Source organism: Ambystoma mexicanum, chromosome 6p (genome assembly GCF_040938575.1).
Source record: "Ambystoma mexicanum isolate Mex_15411 chromosome 6p, UKY_AmexF1_1, whole genome shotgun sequence".
In the NCBI taxonomy this organism is placed as follows: Eukaryota; Metazoa; Chordata; class Amphibia; order Caudata; family Ambystomatidae; genus Ambystoma; species Ambystoma mexicanum.
In genome coordinates, this window is record NC_090935.1 from 1,538,593,845 (window position 1) to 1,538,611,264 (window position 17,420).

General features: G+C 45.8%; 1 protein-coding gene across 2 annotated transcripts in view; it reads right to left on the reverse strand.

Annotated features, from left to right (window-relative positions):
• The window catches only part of CHRNA6 (cholinergic receptor nicotinic alpha 6 subunit), a 330,207-nt gene that overhangs the window by 143,687 nt on the left and 169,100 nt on the right, over positions 1–17,420 (reverse strand). Inside the window, exon 2 of one of the 2 annotated variants that reach the window (XM_069626419.1) lies at positions 7,929–8,017. The exons of the other annotated variant lie outside the window; for it this stretch is intronic. Coding sequence (XP_069482520.1) covers positions 7,929–7,946 — 18 coding nt within the window. The 5' untranslated portion in view covers positions 7,947–8,017. The remainder of the gene's footprint in view (positions 1–7,928; positions 8,018–17,420) is intronic. 2 annotated transcript variants of the gene reach the window in all.

A 17,420-nucleotide genomic window follows, 5' to 3' on the forward strand; every position in this document is an offset into this window, starting at 1 on the left:
GGGTCCTGGAACACGTAGACCCAGCGCTCCACGCCCAGATCCTTCGGAGGCAGACCCATCTGGAGTTGGCCGGTAAGTGGCCAAGCATTACTGTGTGAGACAGGGCATGTTGCAGTGTGCTGGTTGTCTGATACCTGCCTGTATGTGTGACATAGGCCATGTACGTATGTGTGTGTGCAGGGACATCATGGTCAGGCATGTGAGTACAGTGATGTGTGAACCACATGGTTGGTGCATGTGTTCTATTGCAACATGGGGGGCTCTGTGCGGAATGGACACATGGAAGCATGGCAGTCTCTGTTCCTGGACATGGGTGGGGGTGAGGGATGGGTGCTGGTCCCATGTACACGTATGGTGTCCATGTGTGTGTGTCTGACCTGCGTGTCTGTGACTTGTAACCGCCATGGATGCATGACACATGTCTGTGACAATGTTCAGATTCACTGATGCAGCCTAGTCATCCTTGTATCCACTGCGTCTGTGGTGTACGAGGCCAGATGGATGGAACTACGGTGAGGTGTGTGCATGTGATGGAAAGACCCATGATGCATGTGAATTTGAAACCAACATTGTATGAATCATGAGTCCCTTGGTCATGTATGCCAATGTCCATGGCCTGCGCCATGCCTGTTACTGTATGTGTTTTGCCTGCACTGACCCATGTGTTGTGGAGGGACATGATGGAAGTGATGTATGACAGTGCCACTCATCTGCTGTTGCTTCCTGTCTAGGGGACCATTGTACAGTACCCTGATGCTTGTGTTCTATGTCTCCCTCTACACAGTGGCAAGTGAAGAAGAGGGCGGAGAAGGCGCTGTGGAGCAGAGCGGCAGGGATGCTGCCACGGCTGCAGCGGAAGGGGTGGGTGAGCCCCCACAGGGGCTTGCACCGGCGGAAGACGGCGTGGAGACATCCAGGTTGGTGGTTTCCACAGAGGGGGAGGAGGCCGCTACTGAGCCACACATGGGGCCTGGTGGGGGCATCCCCGCTGGTGCAAGTGGTGCAGTCCAGGGCCAGGGGCAGGAGGCAGCACAGGTCGCCTTGGAGGTGCCTGTGCATGTCACTGTCCCTGACACTGTGACTGCACCACCATGCACCAGCAGGGATGCCCCATCCCAGGCCCGTCCGCAGGTAGGGGAGATGTCCATGTCATCTGACACTCCTCTACCTGCGGACGAGGGGACCCCTGGCCGTGTGGAGAGGGTCCTGATTGGTGTCGCGTTGCGCACGGCTGGCATTCGTGATGAGGTGCATGCTTCCCGGGAGGAGCATGCACATCATCACGAAGAGCACCGTGCGTACGTGAACCATTTGGGAGCCGCCATGGTCGGGGGTTTCCTACATGTGTGTGGCCTTCTGGCAACCCTCTCCTCCTCTGTGGAGGCTATGCGCCAGTCGTGCTCCATGCCGTCTTCCGGCCCAGATGCCACCAGGGCCCCCTGTGGACCTGCCCCGACCAATGCAGCCAGCTCGGTGGGGACCCCATCCCTGCCACAGTCGGGAGTCGAAGGTCCAGCAGGGGTGGACACACCAGCAACTGTCCCCCTGCAGATGGAGGATGTGCCGGCATCATCTGGCAGGGCACGTGCACGATGGCATCGGTGGATTCCATCAGCCTGGATGCCGTCGTGCTGGCAGAGGCAGTGGCGTCGGAGGCAGCAGCAGGCTCGTAGTGGGAGGCATCATGGCTCGGGGCCATCAAGATCAGAGGGGCAGGCATCGGCCGGAGGGCAGGAGAACCCTGGGATGGCAGTGTCTTCCGTGTGGGAGCAGTTGGTCCAGCAGATAGGTGCGGAGCGGCAGCGGGCGGAAGAGGAGCGGCTCACCATGGTCAGGGCGGAGTTATCCATGCGTCGGGCGTTGAGGCGGGCTGAGTGCCTCGAGGAAGCTCGCAGGGAGTTTGAGGTGGACACGGGGTTGTCCCTGCGAGACCTCGGGGCCAGGACACAGTCCCGCCTCCGGGACATCGACATGGAGTTCGATGATGCCCTGGCCGGCAACATCACAGAGTGAGCCGCAGGACTTGCCCGCTGCCATTGTATATAGTTCTTTAGTTAGTTAGTGTTAGGTTTCCTTTATTTTTTAAGTTTTTTTTGGACCGCTCGGACAATGGCCACTTTTCTGTATATATTTTTTTTATTAGTTAGTAGTAGTAGGTTTCATTTATGGTGTTGGGCTCATGGACCCTGGGATATTCTTGTACATAGTTTGATGTTTGGAAAACATCTGTTGGATTTATATTTGTGTTCACCATGTGGCAATGGTTTTTCCTTATTTTCTCCCCCCATTATTTTTCTTTGGACTACATTAGTTTTTGGATTCCTTTGTTTTTTGATTTTTTCTATTAGTTCTCGGACATGGACCATTTGTTTTGTCATCCCCATTGTTGTGTGTTTTATTTCTTTACTTCATTTTCATCTTTAATACATATATTTATTACTTACATTTGTGGTATTTTCTCATTGGTTTCATGCATGTCATGATATGGGTTTTGACATTCACTTGCACCCATTGTGTATGTGTGTGTGACGGACATGTGTTCATTTACATACTTGCCATTGGGGTTGTATCATGTAATTGCATCTACTATGTGGGTGGATGCAATCCTTGGCTGGGTGTTTGTGCTGGGTATGCTGCCCATTACTGCCATGATTGCGTTTCGTCAGGACCTGGGGGCAGGGGGACATGAGTGGGGGCCTGCAGGGGGGTGGGGGTGCAAGGGGACATGAGTGGGGGCCTGCTGGGGGGTGGGGGTGCAAGGGGACATGAGTGGGACATGGTTGGGGGCCTGCTGGCAGGTGCCCCACAGTGCTGGGGGGTGGGGGTGCAGGGGGACATGAGTGGGGGCCTGCTGGGGGGTGGGGGTGCAAGGGGACTGAGTGGGACATGGTTGGGGGCCTGCTGGCAGGTGCCCCACAGTGCTGGGGGGTGGGGGTGCAGGGGGACATGAGTGGGGGCCTGCTGGGGGGTGGGGGTGCAAGGGGACATGGTTGGGGGCCTGCTGGCAGGTGCCCCACGGTGCTGGGGGGTGGGGGTGCAGGGGGACATGAGTGGGGGCCTGCTGGGGGGTGGGGGTGCAAGGGGACATGAGTGGGACATGGTTGGGGGCCTGCTGGCAGGTGCCCCACAGTGCTGGGGGGTGGGAGTGCAAGGGGACATGAGTGGGGGCCTGCTGGGGGGTGGGGGTGCAAGGAGACATGGTTGGGGGCCTGCTGGCAGGTGCCCCACAGTGCTGGGGGTTGGGGGTGCAGGGGGACATGAGTGGGGGCCTGCTGGGGGGTGGGGGTGCAAGGGGACATGAGTGGGACATGGTTGGGGGCCTGCTGGCAGGTGCCCCACAGTGCTGGGGGGTGGGGGTGCAAGGGGACATGAGTGGGGGCCTGCTGGGGGGTGGGGGTGCAAGGGGACATGAGTGGGACATGGTTGGGGGCCTGCTGGCAGGTGCCCCACAGTGCTGGGGGGTGGGGGTGAAAGGGGACATGAGTGGGGGCCTGCTGGGGGGTGGGGGTGCAAGGGGACATGGTTGGGGGCCTGCTGGGGGGTGGGGGTGCAAGGGGACATGAGTGGGACATGGTTGGGGGCCTGCTGGCAGGTGCCCCACAGTGCTGGGGGGTGGGGGTGCAGGGGGACATGAGTGGGGGCCTGCTGGGGGGTGGGGGTGCAAGGGGACATGAGTGGGACATGGTTGGGGGCCTGCTGGCAGGTGCCCCACAGTGCTGGGGGGTGGGGGTGCAAGGGGACATGAGTGGGACATGGTTGGGGGCCTGCTGGCAGGTGCCCCACAGTGCTGGGGGGTGGGGGTGCAAGGGGACATGAGTGGGGGCCTGCTGGGGGGTGGGGGTGCAAGGGGACATGGTTGGGGGCCTGCTGGCAGGTGCCCCACAGTGCTGGGGGGTGGGGGTGCAAGGGGACATGAGTGGGACATGGTTGGGGGCCTGCTGGCAGGTGCCCCACGGTGCTGGGGGGTGGGGGTGCAAGGGGACATGAGTGGGGGCCTGCTGGGGGGTGGGGGTGCAACGGGACATGGTTGGGGGCCTGCTGGCAGGTGCCCCACAGTGCTGGGGGTGGGGGTGCAAGGGGACATGAGTGGGACATGGTTGGGGGCCTGCTGGCAGGTGCCCCACGGTGCTGGGGGGTGGGGGTGCAAGGGGACATGTGGCTTGGCTGGGGGGCATGCCCATGGTGGATGGGCTGCCTGCGGGACATGACCAGGGGTGCAGGGTAGTCCCCTGTGGTGTGGGCTGCCTGCAGAGGTCGTGGAGGGGGTAGAGGGGAGACCTGGGAGGACCCACACTGGCAATTCACCTCTTCAACTTCCCGCACACCCACGTAATACACTGCCCCATTCGCACAGGCCCAATCGCGTGTAGGATTTCTCGCGCACCCCTGTAATACACGTACCCAGGCCAATCGCGTGTAGAATTTCTCGCGCACCCCCGGAATACACGTACCCAGGCCAATCGCGTGTAGATTTTCTCGCGCACCCCTGTAATACACGTACCCAGGCCAATCGCGTGTAGATTTTCTCGCGCACCCCTGAAATCCACGTACCCAGGCCAATCGCGTGTAGATTTTCTCGCGCACCCCTGAAATCCACGTACCCAGCCCAATCGCGTGTAGATTTTCTCGCGCACCCCTGAAATCCACGTACCCAGGCCAATTGCGTGTAGAATTTCTCGCGCACCCCTGAAATCCACGTACCCAGCCCAATCGCGTGTAGATTTTCTCGCGCACCCCTGTAATACACGTACCCCGCTCAATCGCGTATTTGACTTCCTGCGCGCCACTTTTTTGATGCGCTGGGACTCTACCGCCTGCCTTCGTGTGGCGGCCCTGTTTCAGCTTGTGCGTGTCTTTGGCTGTGCGTGGCTTTGCCCTATTCGATTCCATGAATACGTGTGGTTCGAGTGCGTGTGGGCGTTCCGTCTGCTTCCCTGCAGTACATCCCCAGTTACGCCCTTATTTTCGCGTGTTGTTCCCCATTCCGCGCGTTACGCCCCATGTCCCGCCCACTTTCTGGTGTGTGCGCTGAGGTTGTGCGCTTTCACTGTGCGCGTCGCGCACGCCTTTCGCGATGTTGCAGTGACTTGTGCGCCATGCACGGGTTTGGCGCACATCCCGCGGTGAACACGCGCGGGGACTTCCATGAATCGCACGCGTGCGCGTGCGCCTGTTTTTTTCCGCTTGCGCATGCTTGCGCATGCTTGCGCGAAGATTTTCGGCGCACGTTTGTTCCATGAATCGGACCTTTAATTTCAGAGATTGAAAAGGGAGCTCATGATAAACTGTGTGAAGAGGGCACGGTTTTGCACTCGTGTTTGGTCAGACTCTTTGACTGCAATGACAAGAAATTACATAGGGAAAGCTTGGTTTAATTGGGTGCAAAAGCCTGGTTCATTTTGCACATGATTTTGAATATTAGAAGTCAGGAAGGGCAAACAATGGTAAGGTATCAAAGTGAATTGTCAGATTATGTGAAAGAGTGGTTTAGCTCGAAGGTGCATCAGGCGGCGGGGGGGTTAGAATTTTCACAGTTGCAGAGCTGATGTAATCAGTTTATGGATGAATTGTCACAATTACAGACGAGTCTGCAGCATTATGATACATTGCAGAATGAGTTGGAAGTTAGGAGGATTAAGAACAGATTGACTAGATGAGGCCACAGTAGAAATTGAATCATTATGTAAAGAAAATAAACAATGGTCTCAAGATGTTCAGTGGTTACAAGATGAATTCACCAATTTAATGTCAGAGAGTGAAAGAAGCCGAACAATAGTCTCTGATTATAAGGGGCAAGCCTCAGAAATGAATGAAATGATCATGGGACTGAAATGGGAGCAATCTAAAATGGACACCGTTTAGAATTAGAATTAAACAAAAGCCTTAAAAGAGCTTTAAAATCACTGGGATTAAACAGGACATATTCTACATTCACGTTTTCATGAACTGCAAAATATGTCAACTAATGAAGCTACGGAAGCCCAGAGTCTGGGAGTCGAGCCAACAGAGGCATGGCTGCCAAGAAGTGGCATCACAGGGTCAGTGGGACGTGGTAGTGAAGTGCCTTGGGTTGGCATAGAGAGGTAGAGGGGCAATGTGAGTCTCAGCTGGATAGAAGTGTTTTCACTTAAGGGAGAGAGACGGGCACAAAGGAGCAAATGAGAAGAGAATATGATGTTGAGCAAAATATGAGGTGCACAGGAGCAGGGGAATGTGAAAAGGGAGCAGACATAGCTCCACACAGATCTCACATCTATGGGCCCTCACAAGAAAATGTGATAAACATAGATCCGGTTAAGATTTTGAGGCCACTTACAAAGGATACTGATCGGTCCATAGATGAGCATTTTGATTTAGTTATACAAATGTATCAAGCACTAAATGTTCCAAAAGAGCACTACATTGAATTCTTTCCTTGGACAGTCAATCACACACATGCTGGATTTTTGCATAGTCTAAATAAACAGCACATTTTATCTCTGGAACAATACCAACAAGTGGTGCAAAGGTATTTTTCACCCTACAAATCAGTGCAGGAAGCAAAGAGAGCAGCTTATGCATTGTCGACAGGCTCAGACGAATCCCCTAGGCAATTTCTACAAACACTAAAAAGGTTTTTTTACGGATTGATGTGGGCTGCGACGTTCATTCGATATTATTGTCTTCATCAGCCAATTGTAGCGCAGTTAGCAGGTGATTTCTCAAATGAGAAGAGTATTCAGTAGATATTAGATCAATCTATGAAGTTGTGGGTAGTCATCTCCCACACACAGAATAAAGGAAAGGAACAGAAAAGAAGAACAAAATTGGTGGTAGTTGCCCTAAAGTTGCAGAAAAGTCAGGGAAGAACATGGCATTGGAGACAGAAACGACAAGAAATGACACAATAGAAAATCAGATGAAATTGCAAATCCAAGAAAGGGCCCAGACAGGGAGTGGATCATCAACAAAGCAGCCATTTCAATCCAGTAATCCCAGGGACCAGGCTACCTATGTAAGCCCACGGTATTTAAGTAGCTTGCCTCTGGTAGGCTTTAAGTTCAGTATAGAAGAATCAAATAGCACCAGTAGAGTAGTACATGGCATTATTTTAGTGGAAGCTCACTGAATGCTGTAGTGGCACCATGAATGAAAGACAGCAAATGGAAATGCACTGAGCATGTATAAAATGCACAATTTTATGGTGAATTTCATCTGTCTAGCTTGCACTGTATACACCTATTAACCCAATTAAATGACTAACAATTGCCAGTAATTAATGACATACCCTTAACAAAAACAGTGCAAAATGAGTCAGATGAAATGGTAAAATGAGCTGTTCTACAGTGGAGGTTTAAACGTGCAATTTGCTGGCTGTAATTCAGTGCCCAAGATATGTGCTGTGGTTCATTGCTGTTGAAGAGTCCCATTGTTCAGAGGAAGTGTGTTGCAAAATTATTTTCTTTCTGAAGCCATGCTTCTCGAGAAATCAGCTGGGGAGACGTCAGAAAAAAGGGCAGGTTAAGTAAGATTGACAGGCCTAGGGAATAAATCTAGCTGGAAGGAGAGGATTCATTCATTATTTTTCAAAGATAGGAGACGAGAAGAGCAGCTGGCAAGAGCCAGGCTGTGGAGAAAGGCAAGATTCCCAATCCCAGGCAGCAGTGTGAAGGAGGTCGGAGTGAGGTCGCCGGATTCTAACTGGGCTGCCAAAGATGCGGAATTTGCAACAATCCAGTTTGCAGATAAGACACTTCAGAGAGGGGCTTTTCATCATAAGCAACACAGAAGTCCTACACATTAGAAGTGAGTAATGGTAAAATTTGAGGAGTGTGCAGATAATTGTGTTTGCATTTCCCATCAGTCAATCAGTCAGGGTTAAATGGTTATTATTGAACAGAGTTTTTTTTCTTTCTTTGGCATGTCTAGTAGGAAACATTGAAGTGTACCGGAGGGAATATTGGCATGCCACTGTGTTAGGTGCTTTCTGTCTCTTCTTTTAGATGGTACATTCTGTAATCGTCTCAGGCTTCAAGGTCTGGATAAGAAACACAAAAAGTGAATGTTTTTATTATGAACGCAGGTTGCTTATGTATCTATTGCTGAAATATTAACTTGTCTTAATATGTTTATTGCAGAACTTATTTTCAAATCACAACACATATAAAAGAAAAACATTAGCAAAACCAGATCAGTGGGCTTGTGTTTTCTGTGCCTATGTGAATTACTTAACCAAGAGGGAAAACCACAGGGAAGCGCCCCAGTGTATCAGAAGCGGTAAAATATTTTACCACATTTATCACGTGTGGTAAAGGGGGAGATAAAAGTTTGAGAACCAGCTAGCAAGCTAGACAATGTATGATGCACGTGTCTGTATGGTGAATCATTGATTGTTATGAAAAGTATTATGAACAATCCGTCAAAGATGGTAGTCCAGTTTCATAAATAAGTGACTGGAAAAACAGCTAGTGCTGTTTTGTCACTGCAAGTGCGAGGTCCGCTAGTCTGTACTTACAGTCAACCCTAAACAGAATACAAATATCAGGGAGGGGGAGTCTTGCCCCATCATATTGGACATTACTATAAATATGCTCCGCTACCATGTTACCACTATTTTACCACAATACTAAAATACCACCCAAATTATGGCATAGCCCTCTGACAAAAACCCTTAACACACCCCAAATTCAATCGCCTCATGGACTGTATCAGGCATTGGGAGCTCAAAGTAGGCTTAATCCTACAACAATGACATATAGGAAGATTAATCAAATGGAACCAAGATATGTAGATAGGCTCATTGAAACCGGGATTCCACAAAGGGAGCAACATCAGCTTAATGAAAGACATAAAGTAACAGGAACTAGTAAGTGACTAGTCTGGCAAACACTGCACAGTGGAGAACAGGCACAAAATGACACCTCATTGGATAAACACACGGGAATGCACAGTACCTTTGATTTTGAGAATAAGGCATAAAATGATGTTGAGAATAGAGACACACATCAACAAAGTGTGGTTTAACATAGAGTTAAAACAAACTATTAACTCCATTTAGTTGGGCAAGGACAGTGAAAGGCAAAGGATTATACCAGTTTGACTGGTGAACTCAAAGAACAGCGGGAAGAAAACAAACTAAAAAGAAATATATTGCACATGGAGAGGATGAGGAGAATACAAATAAACAAGTACCCCACAACAACATTAACAAAAAAGCTGGGCAAAGACAGTGTGTTCGAGTGGGTGGTATGGCAAAGGGCCATCACATGCTTAATACACTTAAAGAAATACAAATGAGAGTGCAGATTACATCAGAAATAAACAAAACAGGAATGAATGAAATGACCAATGAGGATCGAGTGAGTACAAAGCAAAATGATGGGGTTCCATTGACCAATTAATATAATACTGTTCATATCTCCAGAGAGGTAGACACTCCGCAACACATACAGGTGAGTCACCAGAGGAATATCATGGCCACAGATTTTCAGTGTAAGCGATATTCAAACAACACTACAGCTAAGTCAATGCCTAGTCTGGGATGCTGAGGAAAACCCTTATTGATGTATTTTTATGTCCAGTTCAGTTCTCTGGATGACAACTCTTGTATAACACCCCCCTCTTAGAATCCCCCAGACCCCACTGAGCCAAGAAGTAGGTTTGTTTTGCAAATTAAAAGGTTTATTTGAAAATTTAAACAATATATATATATATATATATATATATATATATATATATATATATATATATATATATATATATATATATATATCACACTTCTATAAATAAATTGATAATGGATATTACACTTGTGAATATGAGCAGTAATCAGCAAGAGGTAACTTATGAATAGGAACAGAAGAATAAGGTGGGAAAGAATGCTTTATATGGTTCAAGGAAACACAATGATGAATGAAATGCAGTACAGAAAATAACTTGATATGGCTTCAACAAAAGACAATGTAATCACTTTTCCTTGACAATTCACTCCCCCCCTATGCAATGTAAGAAATGGAAGGAGAGCACACAGTCTTCAAGAATCCCAACAAAATGCAATACAAAATGCAGTTCCCCCACAGCAAGCTTAGAGGAAAACAGGTATGCTTTTTAACACACAGGCCCAAAATGCTTTTAAATGTGATGGCAATGGATGGGAAAATGTGCTAACTGATTTTAATTCACTCTAGAGATTCAGGGTGAGTGAGATCTAGTTTATATTAGTTCAGGCTCACTTTAGCAATGCCCTATGAATGATTGTCAGGTTGCACACGGATTTTAACAACGGAAAGAATGGAGCTGCTATTTTGACAAGTGGAGAAATTGAGCCAAAATCGCAAATCGCGCTAAATTTCGCGAGTGAGTAAATCGCGATTGAGGAAAAAGTATAGGGAGTATGAAGTCGGTTCACAGCTTTAAAATGAAAGTTACATTTCGTTCCTAGCCCAAGTGGTTCCAGAGATACAGACGATTTAATAAAGGTAGATTTTCGGATTTAAAGTAAAACTCAAAATGACAGGTGACAGCTTGCAGCTGCAGAATTGACAGGTGACAGTTGTGCAGCTTTAACAATGACAGATGACACGATTTCTAGGAGGCAGTTCTACTTAGGTTAAAATAGCTTGAATTAGATTATTTTAACTAAGAGATTGGTTCTGCACAGTTCTGCTAGGTACTCACAATATAAATTTGAACTAGGCCTCATCACGGATCTGGTCAACACGTCCGGCGGCGGTTCCGTCTGCTCGGCGGGTCAATCAGGCACCGGTTCTGCTCACAGTGATCCGGATCTCTGGTTCTGCTCACAGCGGTCTGGGTCAGCGCTGCTCTGCTGGTCTAGCAAAAGTTCTTGGCACATAATTCAAACTGCTCGCCCGGCTGTTGAATAGTTTGGTTAGGTTTGCTGGATTCTGAAGGCCTGCTGAGAATACTTTTGCTTGCAGTGGGCCTTCTAGGTTCAAAGTTCTGTAGCCTATGTTTAGCTTGGAAGTCTAAGTGTTGGATCTCTGGATGTGAAGTCGTCAGTCAGCATGCTCCGCAGCAAATGGAATTGAATGTCCCTACTTGTCCCAGCAGTCTCTTTTTATGTGCTTTGGAAGTGGGTGTGTGCGTGGCGTAACTGAGCCTGCACCTCTCTACTTGTCATTGGCCCAATTCTCCCCTCTCCCATGATTGGGGGAATTGGGTTGTGAGTCAGAGTGATGAGGTCTGTTTATGGGTCAGAGGATCCTCCCCTGGTCAATTTGCCTACAAATCTATATTTGATTCAAATACATATTTCCAAGGTACACAGTTGTTTGACATCACATACACACACCATATATTACTAAAGATAGTCCCTGTCCCGACTCTGGCGTTTCTAGGAGCTTGCATTAAAAAATGGCAACTTATTTTCGATTTTAGTGGGTTTTGCAATATGGGATTTTCATCAAAAATTATACAAAGGTACATTTCCCTCCCACATATATCCCAGTAACTTTCCATGTCTCTAGCTTAAACACATTGTCTACAATATTCATAATTAGCGGGGTTTTGCCCCAGAACATGGTACAAATTGGAGTTTGGACTCAAATCGTGAGGGCATTTTTCAAACTAAGACTCCCAAAGTTGTACATTCCTGTCATTTGCTTACAATAAGTTATCACTATTTCTATAAAATATATATTTGTTGCAATTCAACTCCCCAAAGTGTTTGGGTCCGCCTCCAGAAGTCTGGGTGGGTCAGTGATCACATGTCTCTCCTTGCTCGCAGAGGGCTGTTGACAGGAAACACTCAAAATTAACATACCCCATTCAACAGAAAGAGCCTTTTGTGTGGGCTCCAGCAGGCTGCCTGGAAGTCTCTCCTCAATCAATCAACAGGGTCATGTGATATCCTGCCTCCTGGTGTGGGAATCTCTGAGGTGTTAAGGTTTCCCAGCCTCTTGGCCTCTGGGAACAGCAGGTGGCTAAGATGTTCAATTAACCAACAAGCTTTGAAGTCCCTGCCCCTCTTGCAACTCCTAAATACAGTTTCCCTGTCAGAGTTTAGACCGCTAGCGCCACCTTGGGGAAATTGTCGGTACTGCATCCATTTTTGAGTTGTCTTGAATTACTGCATTTCAATAGAGTGGTCTTTTGCTTGATAGTATAGGGCCCTTGCTTAACATTGTTTTGATGGCATCCTTACAGTAGAGTGGTGATGTGGAACCCCCCACAAGAAGGTTGTATCTTTGGAGTGGTCTCGTGCCAACTGCCCAGTTCTCCTATTCTGGCGTGAATGTGGGCGGCGATAGCTCATCCCCACATCCACCCAGTCTATTGATTTAGTTTGTTCTGGGAATAGTTAATGGGCGGCGACAGCTCATCCCCACATCTACCTAGTCTATTGATTCAACATGGGTCAAAACCCTTGACATCAGTGAGGTGCAGTTAACAGGTAAAATACAGATGCAAGCTAAGCTCCAAACAAAATGTTCATGTGAAAAAGCATGAAAAAGGAACTACTGCAAATATAGGGAAATCATGTACCATAGAGAAGGTAAGTGATGATACTGAAACAATGTGGGAAAAACAGATAAGGAATTGAGTGTGAACTCAAGCGGGCCCATTATGGATGGAGGCCAGTCAATTGCAAAGCTTCAGAGGGAATCACAAAACAAGAAAGAAGACAGCAAAGTTGAAAATGAAACAATCACAAAGGGGGGTAAGGTATCATTTTGGATGCCCCTTTGTTTAGCAAGAAGTCAAGGGGGCTTAAGAAAAATCAGTCCTGAGATCAGTAACAACTCACATTTCCTATTTATACTAGAGGAATGTATGGATAGATATTATGCCCCTAACCCAGTAGAAGAATAGTGTAATGTGTTTGCAATGGTGGACACAGGAACATGGGTTATTGTAATGTCAAGGATAATGTTGGATAGCATAAATGAAGGAAAGCAACAACATAACACTTTACAATTAAGACAAATAGAAGGTCCTTTGTATAATTTCAATGGTGAGGAAATACCTGTGGATGGTGCTACTGGGGTTAACATTAAGGAAGGGAAATAGAGGTTAACGCAAGAAGTGGCGGGCACTCCAATTGAGGAGCCACCCTTCCTCTTAGGTATGAATTGTCCGAAGTGCCTGTCACGGCTGATTGATGAGGTAAATTGTATCATGTGGTCATTGGCGAAAAAATCCCCTGAAGCCTCAAAAGGTGGTAGGCCAGGTTAGCAATGCAAAAAATACCACAACCTTGCAATTCAGAAATAGCGGTTGAGTTGTATCTTCAAAATGGCTGCGTACCTATTGTTTCTGTCATTCTCATTTGCCAGGATGAAATGCAGAATGAAAAGAGAAAACAGTCATTACAGATCCATTTAGATACCAGGCAGAACTGGCAAACACAAGTGGATGAGGAAGACACAAAATAATGTGACACTTCGGTGTCTGATCAGGAATAATATGTTTCAGCCATTGCCGAGATGAACATGAATGAAGGTCAGGAATGGATACCAGTGCATATGGATGAGGATCCATAGATTATTGAGGCAGTACTGGCCCTTGTACAATAAAGGAGTTTCATCAACAAGAAAGTGTGTAAACAAATTCTTGACAGAAAAGAAATACAAAACTTTCCCATAAAAATTCAACACATTATTGGACTAGACTGCCCTGATTTGGGACATAGATTTGTGGGGAGATGCATGTAGAAGATAGAGATTGGATCCAAAAGCATCCATCACAATGTATGGGCCGGGTGGAAATAAGGCAAAATTCTATCTGGGAAATGATACAATGCACAGAATGAGCATGGTTCTTGATATTTTTAATCAAAAGGTTTGGTCCAGTTTGGGTCATGCACGGCAGGATTTTGAGAATAAAAGGCAAGCGTATTGTTGTGCACAATAATACCATATGCAGTAGACCTTCAGGTGAAAAGGGATGTTACCATGCCTGTAATTGAAAAAACAACAGATGTCCACAAACTTGTGGAACTCTCCCATCCCTTGCACACCCAATTTGTGTTATACCACTACGTACAAGTTTGAACTGCTCTTCCCAATGGAACAATAATACAAAATTACTTCCTGGTAAATGATAATGGCAGTTTTACTATTCTTATATAATAACTTGCATCTGAATAATATTACGCCATATATTCAATTCCAATTTCAGTTGATTTACATATCACAAATTTTACACAAATTTATAATATACATAAAGAAAAAAGTCAATTTCGTAATTATGTATTTGTTGCCACTTTTTCATCTCCAGAATATAGACCACAGTAATAAGTCCAAAGTATTCTTATCAAATTGTACACATTTGATTCAGGTGATGAGTTTGTGGTGACTGTAGTGCTGTAATATCTTAGGTATCTGCTCAACGCGTTTCGGGAATGTGTTAGTGATGGGTTTATAATTCATGGGAATGTTATGGTCTAAGGAGGGTTTCTTCAACAATGGTGTAATCCATGCCTTTTTTTTAATCACTTCTGGCACAGGTCCCTCCAAAAATGATCTATTAATACATTTTGCGATGAGAGGGTCCAACTCTGGTGCACAATCCTTAACCACTGCAGCTGGATATTTGTCGTCTTTGGAAGTAGTGGATTTAAGCTGCGCAATAATCTCTACAACTTTGTTTTCTGTAACTTCTTTAAACAAAACTGATCCTCTCTGTCCTCGAACCGTGCGGGGGAGGGTTTGCTCATTTAATATTTGATTTTAGTTTGATCTATAGATATGGTCTTCTCAAGTTTCATTCCAATATTATTCCTGATATTTATGACTTTCTCATTCATTGCCTTTTGGATAGATGTGCATTGATGTCCATCCTTAATTAGCTTAATTTCTGTAGGGATTGGATTTTCCATTTCCTTCAAGATTTTAAAACGTTCCCGCATATTAAAACATGCATTCTCGATTTAAGTTTCAAAATCTGATTCTTTAGCGTTAATAATACTGTCTTTGCATTTATTAACAGACAAAACATAGGTCTCTCTGCTTTTAGGAGTTTTAATCTTTGTCCATATGTTATATGCTTTTTGTTTTAGCCAATGTCTTGTGTACATCCGGCATATTGCAGGCAGGTTTTTAGTGGAGCAATATGATTAACCGCCTTGGACAGAGAAGACTGGAATAGTGAGGCCAGGTCATCTGATGTTTCATAAGTGGTCACATTTTGTAACACATGGGTAATGAGTGGATGGCTTCAGGTGTAAGTAGCCAAAGATTCTGGGATGTAACAATAATCTTCATGGGTTTGATCTTTTTGTGAGATATAGGTATAGTAATTTCAAAATGTATAAAACTATGATCAGACCATGGGCATGGTAGTACATCTTCTTCATTAATATGCATGTTAAAACTGGCTAACCAGTCCAGGATGTTTCCTTTAATATATGTTGGTTACTGTACATGTTGAATTAAACCTAAATCTACTGTTATTAGAAAGCTAGAGGTTGAAGTGACCACATCAAGATGAATCTGGAAGTGGGATTGAGTAATGAAATAAACATAACAGCTGTCCCTGAAAGTTTATCATAGTAGATGGATAGTTGTGTTTGGTTCTGTTAAGATTTTGGCATGAATGTTTTCACAGCCCAATAGTCTGTGTGATTTTACTTCATGGATATTGAGTTAAGTTCTAAATATCAGGGCAACCCCCCTATCTTCCCAAATATTATCATCTCTATCTGCTCGTAAAATGTTAAAACCTGTAGACACAGCTAGTGCAAGCGAGGGGCCAGCTGCACTGTGCAACCACGTTTCTGAGATAGCAAAAAATGTCCACCTAACGACTGAGAATATAGTCAGATTGTGTGTGCAACATTGCACACTGAATAGTATCCATAGATGTTAATGTAGTGTTGGGTTCTGATATCTGATGGTCACCGGAATTATATGATAGGTTATTTATAATGCGCATAATACACTTTGGTTTCTAAATGCTGGAATGGAACCTGTGTTGCTCCGAAGTCGTCTTGCTCAAGGGGAGCACGTTGCCGCTGAGCTATCCTCCCGACTGACAATACATTTGCGATCATTCATTGACTTATTTGCAGCATTCTGAGCATGATCTACATTGTTACTATCCACAGATATTGCATGACTGGCTTGACTAAGTATTTTATTATTCCTGTTTATTTGCCCCATGTCTATGTCAGATCATTTAGAGGAAATAACAGTATCCAGTATAACGCGACATGCCATATCCCACTGACTTGGCAGTGATAGTGTCTGGATCACTGGGACATTTTGTTTAAAGGTGCTAAGAGAATTAAGCTTATCATGACATGTGTTGTCAGTTGTAACTATTAGATTGTGCGCCATATGCATGCAGACCTCTGTTGTACTATTACAGGACAGCTTTATAAGTGTTAGTCGGCATTGCTTTGTATTTCAGAGTGTCTGCTTAAGTTACAGCACCTTTAAAGCATTTATTAACTTGACTAGTTAATCTGTTGAATCGGGAACAAGAAGCCTCAATTACCTAGTATCATTACTGGTTTTACACTCTCGTGCGTCACTTAAGTCCTGAGTTACACATCATGCTTATTTTTGGTGACTGCTTGACTGGGGAGTTATTCTCCTGTAAAGGTACAGGGAGGAAATCCATGGAGAGATATTGCTGCAGGAATATTGGTCGTTTGGCTATTAGCCGAGAGTAAGGTCATTGATTGCTGCATATTTTTACCTAGGCGATCTGGCAGTTCACTAATGATGCTCACAGGATCTCCATTGGTACCCTGAACCATGTTCAATCCAAAGCGGGACAAAATATATCAAGAGCAAGAAAGAAAGAAAGAAAGCAACTACTTACTAGACTAGCCCTTACTATCGCCCGCCAATTCCCAGACACTAAACAGCACAAATCGGCTTGCTAACATAGCTGCAATGTAGATAAGAGGGCTCAAGCGCCCCATGTGAATTGTAGTTTCAAAACCCAATAATACGCTTTAGAATGAAAAACATGCTCCTTCGGTACACACAATTCAATTCAATTAAGGTTGTGGATTCAAATTGCAATGTAGAAAAATAAAAGCAAATCTGAAAAGGATTTTGAGCTACACGTATAACTTTGTCATGCAATGGAAGGCGCGACACACGACCATGTTTTCCAATCCCACAAGTACATTCAATCTAAGGTGAATAGCTATTAAAGTGGGCTTTATAAACCTCGAATGCGAACCGGCACAAACCAGCTTGCAAACACGCCAGCGTTAACGTGCCTGCAAAAGAGGGCCCAGGCGTACCTGGGAATTGTAGTTTCAAGAAGCAATAATACGTTTTAGAATGAAAAACATGCTTGTTCGGTACATACAATTCAATTCAATTCAGATTGTGGACTGAAATTGCAACGTCGAAAAAAAAGCTAATCTAACAAGGATTTGGATCTACGTGTTTTATCTTTGTCATTCAAAGGAGCACAGGACACACAGCTAAGATGCATTCCAACTTCTACTCGATCAC